Source organism: Pleurodeles waltl, chromosome 3_1, assembly GCF_031143425.1.
Source record: "Pleurodeles waltl isolate 20211129_DDA chromosome 3_1, aPleWal1.hap1.20221129, whole genome shotgun sequence".
Classification (NCBI taxonomy): domain Eukaryota; kingdom Metazoa; phylum Chordata; class Amphibia; order Caudata; family Salamandridae; genus Pleurodeles; species Pleurodeles waltl.
Genome location: NC_090440.1, coordinates 839,925,489 through 839,941,895, shown reverse-complemented (window position 1 = coordinate 839,941,895; position 16,407 = coordinate 839,925,489). Strand labels below are relative to the sequence as shown.

Sequence of the window (16,407 nt, the reverse complement as noted above, 5' to 3'; positions counted from 1 at the left end):
ATCAATATATACTCAAGTAACTGAAGTGAAGTATAGTAAACCTATGCTTACCTTACCTATGTATCTTCGCTATATTTTGGTCCTTAAAATATTTGCCACTATATTTTGTGGCCCATCAATATTCTGTTTTCAATATTCTGGTGGAGTATTCTTCTCACAGACACTGCACAGCTGCAATGCTGGGTACAGAGCAGCTGAGATCTATTGTTTTACTATTTGGAAACACAACCTTCTTTATAAAAGGTCAGATGAACAAATTTTGCTGTCTGGTGTGAATCGTGATATCAAATTTCAAAATTCTGGAATAATCCTAAAAGCAATGTATGGACTCTGTAGCTGTGGAATCACAATCTGCTAGTGAAAAATCATAGGAGATTACTACCAATTAATGCTTGTAGGAATTGCTAAAGTATGAAGCGGAACATACTAGAATGACATTGCTCCATTTATTAGTATAGTGCAAGTTCAAGTTCGCCAAGAGGTGTAAAGTGAGACAGTAGAAATAACAAAGCGTAAATGTAATCTGCTACTTTGAATTGTATTTTGACTAAACAAACACCACACATCCCTATGCCAGTGACAATTTGAGACCTATTAGGAATATAGGAACAATAAGAAACAAGGGAGTAAAAGTCAAACAAATCAACTATATGACGTCTACACTGAGATAGCTGGTGAGTCAAAAGCAATCATAATATATTTTGAAGTAAATTTAAAAAAACGAATTGACATGTGAATGGCAATAAAGTGATATTTGGTATTGAGAAGCAATTTAAATGTATATATATTTAGAAGCATGGTAAAACAGAAGAGAAAATGGTACAATAAATAATAATATATGATGGAGAAGTTTGAATGATTAGTTTCTAAATAATTGTTTGTCTGCACACTCCAGCGCAAAGACATCTCTGTATCTACTAAGTAGCCATGGGTGGCGTTCCTTTGAAAGTCTCCGACTTGTTGCCCTGACTGCAGATTGGGATGTTTTCATATTCTCTCTGTCATTACATGGTACTTCAAAAACAACAAGGTGATGGATGGAATGCTTCAATTAATCTCAGCCACTGGCGATCGCTCGGGCGGCATCCCAATCCATAATTTTTTTGCACACCATGCCACAGTAGTTCAGCTAAGGTTAGATCAGTTCTAAATGTCTGCTGGGCTTGATTCATAACAGGTTTGTACAAGCACTGCCTTTGCAAGCCAATATGTGCAGGAATGTTAATGATAAGATGGGAGGATATTGGACCAATGTTCACAAAACACAAACGTACAAGTGTGTCAAATGAACATAAATTCAATTGAATTTTTGGTCCTAGCTATACCTCCTACACTTCCCACTGCCAATACCTATTTGTGAATAAATTAAACCAATTGAAAATAATATGAAATCAATTATGGAATCCTTAGCCTAATACTGATGCAAACCATAATTATTATGAAATATTATCTTTTGTTATAAAATATTCTAGATTGTTTTATAAAAAATATTACCCTATCCAACTGAAAAGCTAAATCTTGCCCCTCCATTTATTTAATTAATTAAATTGCTTTAAAATGATTTTTAAAAATAAGGAAACTTTATTCTAAGCTAAATACCATACACAACCTAAATGGCGAGACTGGCCCCTACCCTAAACAATGGCAAACATTTGTTAGTTTATTTAAATTATTTACAATCATGTTGTTCCCCAACCCTAATGCTGTCACTAACACCAGATATTTATTTCATTGCTTTCATTTTAATTAATTATATTTTATAATATTATATTTACATATACTAAACTGAAAATCATGAAATTATAATTAAATTGTTTTAATGCATAATCATTTTTATGTATTACCCTCTCCTGAGGTACTGGTGTACCAAGTGTTGGCAAACACGTCAGTGGTCAGTAATTAAATTTTTAAGAGGCAATATTATATCCTTTTTGAAAGGTAGTTCATCCTGTGCAACACCAAAATCATTTAAATGGAATGGGAACACGTAACAAGAAATAATAATATGAAATTAAAACAAATAAATTTGCCCTATTCTTTTTAATAAACTGATTGTGTGCGCATGTTAGCAAAGTACACACATATGAACCTTATGCTATATTGGATACCATCTCTAGAATAGGTACACTGAACATAATCTACAATCATTGTAGTAGGTAACTCTGCATACTAACCTCCTACAAATTACTATTAAAGATGTGAGCAAATTAGAGCCAGAAGGACCATAATATGACTATTCCCAGGCAAAAATGTCGGACAGGAAAACACACTGTACTATTAAATCTGTCCATTTTCTTTACTGTGTTTTGTGTACATGGAGGATCCATTTCCTAAGTAACCATCAGCTTGTCTAAACAAGAATATATTTTATAAGAGAAATACCAAATTGAATTGCTATTCATTCTAAACAAGCATTTGAAAATAAACATGTGGAAATGATGTTGCCTTTGATTTCTAAACCATAGGTTTGTTCGATGATTTGAATATCTATAGCGTCTGCTTAATCCCTTCACAATAAAGGAAACTACTGATAAAGCTTGTATCAATGCATACTGTACCTTTCAGGAAGCGTGACACATCCTCTAATTGTGGTAGGTTGTCTTCTCTATAACCACAATATTTGGTAAGCAGGGGTAAATTCTTAAGGTACTCTCTGCATGCATGTGTTGGATAGAGTTTATTGAGCTCTCGAAATACCGTCCCCCAGGTCTTGATCTCCTCGTCAGTGAATTCAATGCGGGGGATGGGCTCACCACTACATGGAACAACAGGAATTGAATCATTCAATTAAAATGTCCTTTGCAATTCAGACACTTGTTTAATTTATTCGGTATTATTCATTATATCTCAAAGAATTACATGTACGAACAATAGTTGCAATAACTTCATATGGGTTCTCTCATTAGACAACTGGGCTGCACTCTTCTGTTAAGCTAATATTCACATCACTAAACTATCTCATAGATAAATATAATCCTGTAGTGGATCCGGTCTTTGAGCTATACCTGAGTTTGGTAAAAATATTATAGATAAAAAAATAATCTAATCTAATTTAAAAAAGGAAAAAGTACTAATGTTCCAGGCATCATTTCTATTTCTGACAATTTGCAAGACTGATGGTCACTTACACTTAATTTACTTGTGATAGACGTCTCTTACTTAGATTTCTACCTTTTAGCAAGCCTAATGAACATTAGGAAAATCTCCCCACTCAGCCAATAACATTCTGCCAGAAAAAATCCTGAATGTCTCGCACTCCCTTTACATGAAGGCTTTCCTGGAAAATAAAAGACTGGATGATAATGACAAGATCTCCTCCATATACCCTTCCCCTTCGCTCTCCCCCTACATCCAAGAAGCACCCACATTCACATAGGCTCTGCAATTTTGTCCAGGGGCAATCTATAATTAATAATTTTGATACCGAGCATATAAAGTGTGATTTCCTAATAATGTATGCATATCATTTGGCTGATTCTTCAGTAATTGCATGTACATTTTTTCATTCAAGCAAGCCAGCCTTCAACCTATAAACTTTCCATAACTTTCGTGAACATATGAGGAGAAATGTAAAGTACAGAAAAATAGCAACTCCTTAGCTAAAATGATAATTTACACCAAACTGTCTGCCCTATCATAGTTCAAGTGGTCGGGACCAACCAAGTTGTTTAGTGGATAAGATGAAGTTGCCCTTGAAAAGAAACATTGACTCTCCCTTCCACTGACTCCTCAACATAGTCATCTGTCTATAATTGTGCATCCAATGTACCAATGACCTGTACTTTGAAGATATGTTTAATGATAAATTAATTACAAGGCACATTTACACAATGCTCTCCTTTATCATAGCAGCTGAATAAGTGAGCACATCACTAGTCCTTGGCTAGACACATATTGACCTTGGTCTTCAAGGGCCATACCATGTAATGTTGGGTTAGTTGTGGACAACTTTGCATCAGTGCCATAACATTTTACAGCCTTTATACAATCAACAAGTGCAAAAGTGTCATTTTGTATCAGTTAGGCAATGCAAAATTGTGCAGCACCTGTGGGAAACTTCTCGCTACCAGTGCAAAATGGTCTGGCACAAGTGCAATTTAGTGATTTGGCTGCAGATAATCAACATATGAAATTACTCATCCAGTGTGATTCAGAATTTGTTCAGTCTTTTGCCATTCCATTGCCTTATAATTCATTAAGTACAATCTTCATGATGTTCAATAGTCACAATGAAATTGTTTTGACTGTTTGTCAACGACAACCAATTCCCTTCATTCTGACCCACTTCTTTCTTGTGTATCTCATCTCCAATATGTTTGGTGTTTTAGATGGTAGGCAACAAAATACAGATACACACCAGGCATTTTATAATTGGACAATTAGGCATAGGTAGTCATAGAACTCAATCAGTTGTTCCTATATTTTTATACCTGCAAGACTGTTGCATATCATCTTCTATGGCATTTTATGTCTGGTAAATAGATAATTAATAGGCAGCCTATCAACTATTTTATTAATCTTTACTATTTCCTGCCATGAAAATCACAGCATAATCCATACAATTAGCCTGTGAGAACTCCTACATTGCAATGGATTCACATCAGAAGAAAATGCCCCCTCTAGCTTCCTGGTTAAGTAAATAGCTAAGTATTTATTTTGAATGTGTCTATTGAACAGATCAAATGTATACTTTATGACAGTAGCTAGAAAGCTGGACAATTGCAAACCTGAGCCAGTTCATGAACCATTTGAAATGCCATGTTTCTAGGATACACAAGCAAACATATAAAAGTATGGCTTTGCATTCAATGACAACTCCCAACTGGAATAACTAAAGTTTGTAATTTTCTATTGATCTTGTACTCAGTTTTATTATTCCTAACCCAAATCATCGGCAGCCCAATGTCAGTTACGTTTTTAAAAGAAAATACTATCTCTCCATTCACAAAGTATAAAAAAACTGAAATATTTTCTGTATAGGCCCTGATGTGTATGTATGTTTTGGTATTTCCCAAGTGTGAACCTAGCTGGGTAGCAATGGAATGCAGAACTGGGGTGTAGCCCCCAGTGGGAAAACATAGGTGAGGGAAGGTACCGAGAGAGGAGGTAGAGCTGGTGTAGGAAGTGAGAAGTCTGCCTTTCTGAGGTAGAGCTCTTTGAAGAGCTGAATTTTCAGTTTCTTCCTGAATTGTAGGGGGGGATGGTCCTGTTCTCGTGGTAGTGATATTGCTTCAGATTATAGGGTGTTAGGCTGAAAAGGATTGTTTTCTTGTTTTCTCCTTTCTGCAGTGTTTAGTTCCTGATCTGGTGATGGCAGAGCTCATCCTCTTGTGTTTATCTCCAGACATTGTTAGTTTGTCAGCTAGGTGGACGGGGGGCTTGGAGTAGAGGGGCTCTTACGTGAGGCAACTGATCTTGAACTTACAGAGGGAGCCAGAGTGAATCCTTTAGCGCAAAGTTGATCTGATTGGATTTCATCAGTCTCTTGATGAGGTGTGCTGCTGTGTGAAGGATGCTTTTCAGAAGAGCAAGCTTGTTCTCTGGAATGCCATTGCTCGGGGTGTTGCCTTCATGTAGGTGGATGAGGACTAGGGCTTGAACTGTTGCTCTGAAGTCTACTCCTGGGAGAATAAGGTTCAGTTTTTCAGTACAGAGGAAGGAATCAAGCTGTGTTGGTCTTCTTGCCAATGTGTTCAATGAGTGAGAGGTCCAAAGTGAGGGCCAATCTAAGAAATGTGACTTTATCTGTCAGTTGGGGAGTGAAGCCTGTTAAATTTAATTTGGAAAGCCAGGACTAAATCAGAGAATGTTTGGCTTTGTTGGCAAACAGAAATAATTCAGTCTTTGTTGGTTTTAGGATCAAGTGGATTGTTGACATCCAGGGTTGGATGTGTTCAAGGTCGCTTTGAATCTCTGTATGAATGCAATTTGTGGACAAGATTTTGAGATGGAGTTGGGCATTGTCAGCATACTGCAAGATCTTGATTTTGCTTTCTGCAATCATGGGGTCAAAGGGTTTTGTAAACAGTTTGAAAATGATAGGCCACAAGTTGAAGACCAGGGGATTATTATTCCCTGATAACAAGGACATTGTTTAAGAGTCAGAAAGGAGTGTGCATCACAACAAATCTATCTTAAATGTAGAGACGAGATACACCTATTTTATTCTGGCAATTATTCAACTAAATGCCTGATTTCTGTGGAAATGTACCCCACTTTCTTCTGTCTGATATCTAAATTTGCTCATCCTCTAACCTGCACATCTTAGCTATACCTACTGCAGTTGTAATGTTCTGCAGCAGCCTCCTGGACTCACATGCTGTAATATGAGTAGGTACATGAAACACCAAACTCGGAATATGCTAGTCCAATCACTGATCATTGAAGAAATCTTTTGAGGGTTACCTTAAAGTGCAACCAGAACATGGATAATTAAAGTTTTCTCCTTGCCTTATACCGTTTCGCAGGTGTCAGATAATCTGAGCTATGTGTTGCATGTGGCACAACAAGATAATAATGAAAATACAATACATTCCATCTTCAGCAAAGAGGGATGATCTTGCCTCTTATTTTCTTTGGTATTTCATATACTTGTTGCTCAGCTGAATCAAGAAGAGAATTTATAGAACAGTCCCCTTTTTCTTCACCTTAAATCAGAAAACTATTTTATATCTCCAGAGTTTGCTCTGTGGTTACAGTTGTTCCTTCATTTCCACAATCCATTTTTTCTCCTTTTGTGCCTAAATGTTAGATCATGCGTAGCCAGGTAAACAATTAACAGAATGTCTATTATCTTAAGCTGAGTTCATATGATTTTCAGAGACCTGAATAAGTAGGACTTTGGTTTTGATTTAACCTGTAATATGCTGTAGTAAAGAACCCTGACGAGGAAAATTATCATCTAATGAACAGGAATGGGGGAAATGCAACATTAGTTCAAGTAGTCAGCATGTTTTGGTTCTGCTGTCCAAAATAAAGGTGTCTTTATTAGAACAATACAAGGATAAGAGTCATGTAGTGGGTTCTTCTGACCCACATGGATTTATCATAGTAGGATAACATGGACTTCAGATTCCTCCTCTTCTGTCATTTGAAGCAGATCAATCCAGGATTTAGACTGATAAGGTTGAAGTGGTTGGCTGGTGTCACAGGAGGTGTGCCCATGAATATCAATACCACAGTATTTTGTAGAACACAATTTTGCATACAGAACACAGAAAATTAAACATTGACAGGTAAGTAAATTTAGATTTCCTATCTCTACATTTATGTACCTACGCGGTACATATGTCATAAAGGTACAAAGATGTGGAATTAGGAATAGTAAGTCTATACTTCCCTATATGCAATCAACTTTCAATAGTTGGTCCTTCGGTATTCTGTCCTCAATATTCTATTATCACAATATTGTTTGTGTCAATATTCAGTAATACAATCAAGCAGGAAGATAGTAAATATGAGGGCTTGGAGATTAGCTCTGGGGACGTATACACAGCTTTAGATGAACTCTAGAAACTTATAAGCAGCTGTACTTGAAATCAGGAAATAAAGTGTTAAACTGAAATTTACTGCCTGGAATTAATAGCTGAAGAAATCAAGATAAGGGGCTTAAGGAATGCTATTTTACTTAGTGGGTTATGAGCAGGTGTAACTCCTAGAAGGCTTTTTGTTTGCTGAATCCAATGGTTAGCTGTACAGACAGAAGTGGTCTTGTTGCCACAGGTGAATTCTAATTATGAAAGATGAAAAATCTATCTGGAGGCATATGGCAAGCATCAAATAGCACTTACCCCCTAAAAGCCCCTGCACTGCTGTTATGAGCTCCAGTGTAGAGCATAGGGAGGATCCACATACCCGGATGTGTAGATCTTGTGTGGAGCATAAAGATCACTGATTCCAGACCAGATTTTTCTCTGGGAACTGCACTGTGAGGAGCACATGGGTAATGTCTTCCTTGTCCCGAACAGGTGTAGTCAGTGCATGGACAGGGAATCACTGTGTCAGTGCAGAACATACTTTGCCCTCATAGCACTGAGGTCCACATGTTGCAAAGAGTAGTATCTCCTTGGATAAAGACTGAACGGGTTGATCCTTCTTAGGACACTATAAAAGTAGCTACCAACCTTCCTTTGATGCCTTGCTACAAGTGGTGTCCCAGATGCCCTCGGTTGGCGTCTGCACTTGCTCCCTTTCCTGCTTTCGCAGAAGTCTTCACAGTTTTACAGAAACTCCTTCACTTTGTTTTTTCATTTTCTCTAACAGGTTCTCTCTGGTCTTTGCAGTCACATAATTCCTGCATCATCTAAGTTCCTCTTCAGTCTAATGTTGCAATTTTTTGTATATTGTCACTTTTTTTCTACCAACCTGCCCCTGGCAAACTACTCAGTCTTGCTGTTCAACCCATTTGCTGCTACCAAGGTATGTAGTCCTGCTACTACACAACCTGTGACTGCCAGGCCGCTCGGGCTCTGCCACTGAAGACTTTATTGCAGTACATTCAAGCCAGGGCATTTTTGTGAAGATCATACCTCATCCTCAGTTTTGACCGCAGTCATCCTAAAACTCCCAGCTGTATTCTGTCTTCTGATCAATATCACTACTAGAATGTGTGCTTAGTTTTGGATTGAGAGCTTGGCATAGTCTGCTACCCTGCACCTGGCAACATACCAGGCTGCTTTTATCACTGTGCGTTCATTTTGAAAGGGTCTGTAATTAAACAGAATAGGAAAATGGGCAAAAAATGATGGTTTGGGATGCGACCCTAGCAAATGCCAGAGGCTGAAATTAATTCAAGCATGCCATCCATCACCTTGTTGTTTTTGCATTTACCACCCTAAGTGCGGGGGTATGGCCAGATGTGGGTTCCGGGCTCACTGTGCCGCTGGAACCAAGCTAAACCTGGCTGAAGAGCCCTATCTAGGGTAAAACCAGTCTTAGGTTGCTTGTGTTCCGGTTCAGGGAGGAACAGGCCTGGCAGTCCAGACTGGACTATTTCCATGAGGAGCAGGGTCAATACTGATTTGCATATGGCTGGTTCCAAACTGAGGTGGCACGGTGGGAAAAAAAACAATGGATTGGGATGCGGTCTAAGCGATTGCCAGTACTGAGATTAATTCAAGCATGCCATCCATCACTTTGTTGTTTTTGCAGTTCATGTGGCACAATTTTATTTTTTAATGTTGGTCCACCTCCCTACAACCACTTCCCACCTGAAGAAAGCACCCAGGGGTCAGGGTATCCACACTCTGCCACTTACACAATTCTTTTAGTTTAAAAATCATTTTTATTGAAACTTTTATAAGGCAAGAATAATCAATATAATACAGGACAGAGAGGAACTTTCAGGACATGGGAACTGAGTCTCTGAGTCCTGTAATGGAAGCCACAACATTTTCTTCCAATTTTCTGCTGGCTAGTCAGATTGAAAGTCCCACAAGATGGGTACCGGTCCTGTGCTACTGAAATGGCCAACGGGAAATAAACCTCCCTCAGCCAATCATCATGCCTTATTATTTTTTTAATATTCAGTACTGCAGGACTCCCTCAGCATCAACTTTCCAGATATACCTAACTTTTTAACCCCTTCATTCCCCTCACATGTACCTCTTTGAATGGAAATTTCTCAAAAATGGCTGACAGATTTATACCAAATCGCAAAAAATGCACTTTCTGAGTAAAGTCCTCACTTTTTGCCAAATTTGGTGTCATTCCGTTCATCTGTTTTTTTCTGAATGGGAGAACAAAGTTTCTTATGGGAATTAACATGGTAAATCAAAGTTTTGTGAACCTCGTTTTTTATGGATCCTGCTTGACAAATCAGAGCAAAGCCTGCCATGAAGATGCCTAGGCGGATTAACTGTTTTGGAAAGATTTGTGTAAATTTGTCAAATGGTGCATATGTTATTAGCGAAACATAAAACACTCTATATAAACTATAACCTAACCATATCTACACAGTATATATGTGTACATGTACACAAATGAATATGTAATGACTCCTGATGCGTAACCATAATTTTAACGATTCAGTGTGGCACCAGTATTAACTCTGGATAGGCATAAATGATCTATTTTTAAATGCGCACAATCGCATCTGTGCTGAGGTACAGTGGCCTCGTTTCTGTTCGTTACAGTTTGCAAAACTAATGATCATTTATCCTGATGATTTTATTTTGTCTGGATAATATCCTGGGAAATAACTATAAAACAAGACTGCACAGTCAATTTAGTACTTATTTACTAAAGTTTGTGTGGGTGTTTGAGCGATGCACTGTTACACAAAATACAGAGTAAATTTACAAGTCATTTTAAGGGCTCACAAGTGCAGCCCTTGAATCAGCCCCAGCATGTGCTGAGAAGACGGCAGGTAGCTTTGACTTTGCCAAACAGCCTCTAAAGTGGCCACTCAGCTAAAGTGAAGGCTGTTTGGGTTACAGCCCCCACTGGTGGGAAGAGGTATTGCTAGGAGTCAACTACGAGTAACTAACTGACTGACACCCAACCAAGAGAGGGAGGGCCAAATTTAGATTTCGGCGGACAGGTTATTCCATCACAACGGTGAGAGATATCCTATCTGCTGAAATATAAATCAGGCCCTGAGTTTCAAACATTCCCACAGTCAGGACACCCCGTGCATGGGTGTCTCGAGGGGGGTAAGCGCTTGCACGCCCGGTTTTAGGTGCAGCGTAACACTACGGCCACTGTAGTGTTATGCTGCCTGCACTAGTACAGCTGCGGCTCCTGCCAAAAACACTCTGGGATGCCCCACCTGAAAAAAGTTCTGCAGACGCCCATGCCCTTGGGTGCACATGCCAGGGTGACACATCAGTGACTGGAAAGACTGCCTGACAAGAGTGACTAGCCACAATCCCTGGTGCTTTGTATTGTGTTGCCAAGTCCTCAGAGCCAGAAACTACTGTAAGGAGAGGAGAAAATCGGCCCCTGACTCAGGTAATACCCACACTAACAAGCAAATATAGCTTCGCTCCTAGTGACACACTCATCTTGTCATTCATTCGTCCCCTACTGGCAGAGAGCACCACCAAAGCTCATGCCACCTGTATCATTTATGGCACTGAATCCACCATCATCAGACACGGGAAGAAAGGGCCAGCACTGACAGTGTGCTTGCAGCATGCACATTAGGCTTTCAAAGAGACAAGTCCCTACAAAAGTACTCAGCTCCAAGGGGCATCACCAAACACCTTGAGGTACTAAGTTTAGAGAGACATCATATGCCCTGCTATATGCGCTGCCGGCCCTCCCTGTGTGCAGCTGTCCACCTGTGTAAAGGTAAAGCCAACCACAAAGATGCCCCTACAGGCGAAGGATGGTACACCACCAACTTCCTGTGCTTCACTGAGGAAGAAACATTGAGAAGTTTGACATCAGATAAGAAGAGAGGGGGTACAATGAACTCATGTACCTTTGACCCCCTACGCCTCCATGTGACACAGAAGTGGCCCGCACCCACATGTCTAAAAAACCCTAATAAGGCCTCACCTGAGGCATCCACCTCATAGAAACATGAGGTTTTCGTTCAGAGGAGCAGCCCTAAGACCGACAAAGGCGGCAGAGTGAGAGCCAGATCATCTGAGATGCCAGCACTAGAATAACCCCACCTGCTGCACACCTCTGCTCATGGATCTGATACACCAATAGGTCCCAAACAAGGGAAAGTAGGTGACATGATTGCTACACCAGATTGTTTGCCCCTGTAAGAATGAAGAGGGTGAATAGGCCACATGCATGCACAAAAAGGGTATCTACCTCAAGCTTCCAAAAAGAATTGTCCAGCTACAGTGACCGACCGCCTAGGGAAACATGGCATCCATGCCAAGAATCACAGATGCCTTTCAGCGGTTGAAGGTGTTTAGCATCAGCAACTCATGGAGTCACCATGCTACAACCGCCATCTGGTCACCGTCACTCCAACTGGTGATGAACCAGAGAAAATACCTGCAAACATGAGAGAAAGTCATTGACACCAGTCATGTAGTTTCACCATACTGGCAACACCATCCTGCTAGTCACTGTGCTCACCCACAGGGCCAGCTCTCGGGTGGTGCGACCGGTGCCACTGCACCGGGTGCTCACTTCAGGTGAGGGTGCCATGTTTGCAAGTGTATTATTATTTTAAAAGCACCTGCTGCCAGCGTTCCTTGCTTACAACTATTTACGAGCAACAATAAAAATGTCAAGATAACTCTGTGATTAATGTTCTTTCTGGAGAGTTTTGTCTAGTGGAAGTTTTGACTCATCATAAGGTAACGCAGTGTTACTATGTCTGCTGCAAAGATTTGTACCATGCAGATCACAAAGTGCATGTAATTTAAATAGGTCAGAGTGTTACTGCCTCTGTCAGATAGATCCTTTTGATTCCTGCAGTTTGTAAGTTAAAATGCTAATATAGAACAGTCTGCAATTAACTGTCATCAAAGAGCTGCATGCAAACTGCAAGGTATAGGTTAGAGAGTTATGATTTTTTCCCAAGTCTTCCATTATCCTAGTGCTGCAAAAGGGGCCATTTGGGTAGAAATCAATTCCTAAAAATAAACAGAACTCCCCAACCATGGCGTTGCATTTTAAATTCTGAGTTTGTGGTTCTCCAGAACAAGCACTCAAACTATACTGCCTATCCGCAGTTGTGGCTGGCGACTGGGCAAAGTGGCGGGGCGGGGGGAACAAAACGAACATTAAAAAAAAAATATATATATATATATATTAAATAGAAACTTACCTAAAAGTCACTGCCACTGGACTCTAGGCACAGGCTCCCAGCCTGCCCTGCACCAATCATGACGCTGCTAAGAGCAACGCTATGATTGTCTGGAGCGCCCTGGTTGGGCGCTTCAATGCAGATTGGGAGCCTGGGCCTGCTCTCTCCAACTCGTCAAATCAGTGCCAGGTTGGAGAGAGCCCTTGTGCGCATGTGTGTTTGGCCATCCTGAGACGGTCGGCAAAACATACATCCGTACTCAGGGGAGTGCTCTGTGCACTCCCCTCACTGCTTCTCACCCCCATGGCCCCAACCCTTTAGAAATAAAACAATAATAAACACAGTTTATTATTATGTTATTTCTAAAGGTTTGCAACTCCTGCTGGCGGTGTGGGGGGCGACACCCCTGCCTATCAGTATGGATGGCCTGTGACTCCTATACCTTGAAGCCCTCTTGTTTACATAACATTTCCTCTACACTGATTCACACACGTAGGATTGATTGTCTATATGCTCTGACACCCTACCCTACACTGGTACGAGTGATGCTATTAAACTAATTAAATGCATCTGCGAGAGAGTGATTATGGAGGCTCTGTTAAAGGGTGGTAGTGAGGGAATCCATGGTGGAGGATTGTTGGGGGCGGCGTCAATCATTTACGCTCTTGATGCCACCAGCGATTAAGCCAGCTCTGCATATTAGTATTAGGTTTACCTCATAGATTAAGGTTGCCATTGAAATTGATAGGGGCTAGCAAATTGCATTGATGCTGAGTGCCACTCATCAGATCATTTTCTCTCTTTAGGGCACAGACCGGATCCCACGAACACATCAACTGGCTTCATAGCATTTGGCACTTACTGGAAATGTAGAAACTAACCCTCTCCATGGAATGTAAAGCTGATACGTTTCAGGAGCTCTGTCCTCCATTCATGGAGCTTTTTTCCACTGAATTCAATGAGCCAACTTGTCCTAGGTACCTCAAACAAGTTACATAAATTGCCCCACCCCACCTTAAAGGAATAGAGTTGAGATTTTGGTTGGTAGAAATTCAAAGAAGTTAACATCTCCCTAAGAACCTGAATACATTCAGACTTGGTTAAGGGGGTCCAATGACAAGTGAATGTGCAGGGCTGGTTTTAGGGCGGTGTGACCAGTGTAGCTACACCTGGCACTGACTTTGGTGGGGGGTCCGTTTAAAAATAACTTATGGGTTTAAAAGCAGTGAGCTTCATGAACTTCCTTGTGCATTCAGCAGTTTTCAGGCAGCAATAAAAATGTCAAGATAACTTTAGTAATTAATGTTCTTACTGGTGAGAGATTGGTAATTTGTCTAGTGGCAGTTTTGACTCATGATAACGTAGGACAGAGGGTTAAAGTGCCTGCGCACAGAACACATAACATGCAGATCACAGAAATTAGTAAGTGACCTATAAGTAGTGCTATACAAAATTAAATGTATGCCAGAGATGGGCTATGAATAAATGAGGGGCACTGTTAAAGAGAGTGGGAGTGAGGGAATTTGTGGAGAATGAGGTCATAAGTGTGTCAAAAAGACAGTTGCACCAGGCACCACCAGCTCTAAAGCCGGCCATGCTCACCACTACTACAGGTGAAGCGTCTTAGAACCAGACATTACATCATCATCATAACAAAAGCTAAGAAGTACTCATGATATTCCGAAGTGCCAACCAACCAGCGACTATCTGCTTACCATATCCACATCCTGATCCTGTTGTTTTAGCATGCCTTGAACATGATGCATCTACCTCTAAGTGTTGTACAAGTGGCTAGACAGTGGCTCCTTGGCATTGTTGCAGCGGCACACATGCAGCCCTAGTACAGAATACACACAGTGCCATTGGAGACATGTCTAATGTGTTTCCCCAAGTGAGAAATGGACCCAACGCTGCTCTACACAGATATGTGGAACTGGAGCAGTCCAGAGGAAGACCCCAGAAGATTGTTGATGAGTTTCTGTAGGAAAATGACTCCTTGTTGCCCCCCTACTTTTTGCATGACATTGATGCTGACTTGACTTGAGAGTGTGCTGGGACCCTGGTAACCAGGCCCCAGCACCAGTGTTCTTTCACAAAAAATGTACCATTTGTTCCACAATTGGCACACCCATGGCACACAGATAAGTCCCTTGTAAAAAGTACCAATGGTACCAAGGGCCCTGTGACCAGGGAAGGTCCCTAAGGGCTGCAGCATGTGTTGTGCCACCCTAAGGGACCCCTCACCTAACACATGCACACAGCCATTGCAGTTTGTGTGTGTTGGTGGGGAGAAAAAGGCAAAGTCGACATGGCATCCCCCTCAGGATGCCATGCACACAGAATACTGCCTGTGGCATAGGTAAGTCACCCCTCTAGCAGGCCTTAAAGCTCTAAGGCAGGGTGCACTATACCACAGGTGAGGGCATAGCTGCACAAGCAATATGCCCCTACAATGTTGTAGTGAATCCTAGTTTGTTTTAATGGGATAACAGGAGTTAGCTTAGCCTTTGGCTTGCAGACTTGTGCCCCCGTCACCTAGTGACTTTTAACCTACTTAGCTTGCTCTGTCTTAGCCCATTTAATTATTTAATTCTTCTAAGATGGCTGCCTTGTTTATAGTTAGGCCACTTGTTATGCTTTCCATTATCAGTGCCACTGCGCTAAGGCGCCAAGATCAAGTGACAAAGAGAAACAAACAGTAGGTGTTCACACTTAGGTTCTTTCCCTCTCTATACTTTCGAGGGATTTGTTTATAATAATTGCCGCCCCAAGCCTGTCTGTTATCTATTGTTTGGGAACACACCTACGTCAGGGGTCCTAGTAGATCTGTATAAATACATCTCACTTTAGACAGATAATCAGAGGGATTCCGACCAGAGGGCATCGCCACCATCGCTGATATCGATGCTGCACGTCGTCTTGACGCTGACCCAGTCTTCGTGTCTCTGCGGAGTCTGAGATAGAGACCTCATTCCAAGGTAACGAGGGTTGGAGGCTCCTCTCATGGACATGGCATTGACAGATTAGGTTTAGCAAACCAAGCTCTCCTTTAGGTAGGAGGTTAGGCCTATCATATTAGGGTATTAGGAAATATTACACATCTTATGTCTTTTACATGCTTGCAAGATGGTGGGGGGCTTTGTAATAATGACTCTTGTCTTCAGAATTCTGTTTCTTGCACTGTTCATTATCATAATCATTGCAGCCCAAGCAACATATCGCAGATTGCAGTTGTGTTAAATAAAAACGATTTAAACTTTACTGCATCTTCGTTATTGCCTGTGTTTGGTTGAGACATGATGTATCTGTGAAAAAGGGGTAATCTCCGTTTAACCACGACACTCCCTGAGATGTCTTATTTTCGAGTCCATGCATAAAGGCTGCCACAAATCACCTGTTAATATTTGTGTTTTTGGTGAGGTGCTGCTAGTGAGGGATGAGACGACAGTTGCGACTTGTTGTAGGACAGACATAGTCGCCTACAAACATAAGTACTGTCATCCTTAAACCAGCATTCTTGCCCAGAGCAAGAGTCTAAACGACAACAGTGTCTAAGTCCATTCTTAGACATTGTAAGTACAGTATGGCCATATTAAGTATATGGTCTGGGAGTTTGTCAAAACAAACTCTACAGTTCCATAATTGCTACACTGAACACTGGGAAGTTTGATATCAAACCTGATGCCAGT

General features: G+C 40.8%; 1 protein-coding gene across 2 annotated transcripts in view; it reads right to left on the bottom strand.

The window, feature by feature from the left end:
- Nucleotides 1-16,407, bottom strand: part of TPH1 (tryptophan hydroxylase 1) — a 159,947-nt gene that overhangs the window by 42,698 nt on the left and 100,842 nt on the right. For both annotated transcript variants that reach the window (XM_069223755.1, XM_069223757.1), the window contains one exon: nt 2,559-2,755. In XM_069223755.1, the coding sequence (XP_069079856.1) occupies nt 2,559-2,755 (197 nt within the window). The remainder of the gene's footprint in view (nt 1-2,558; nt 2,756-16,407) is intronic.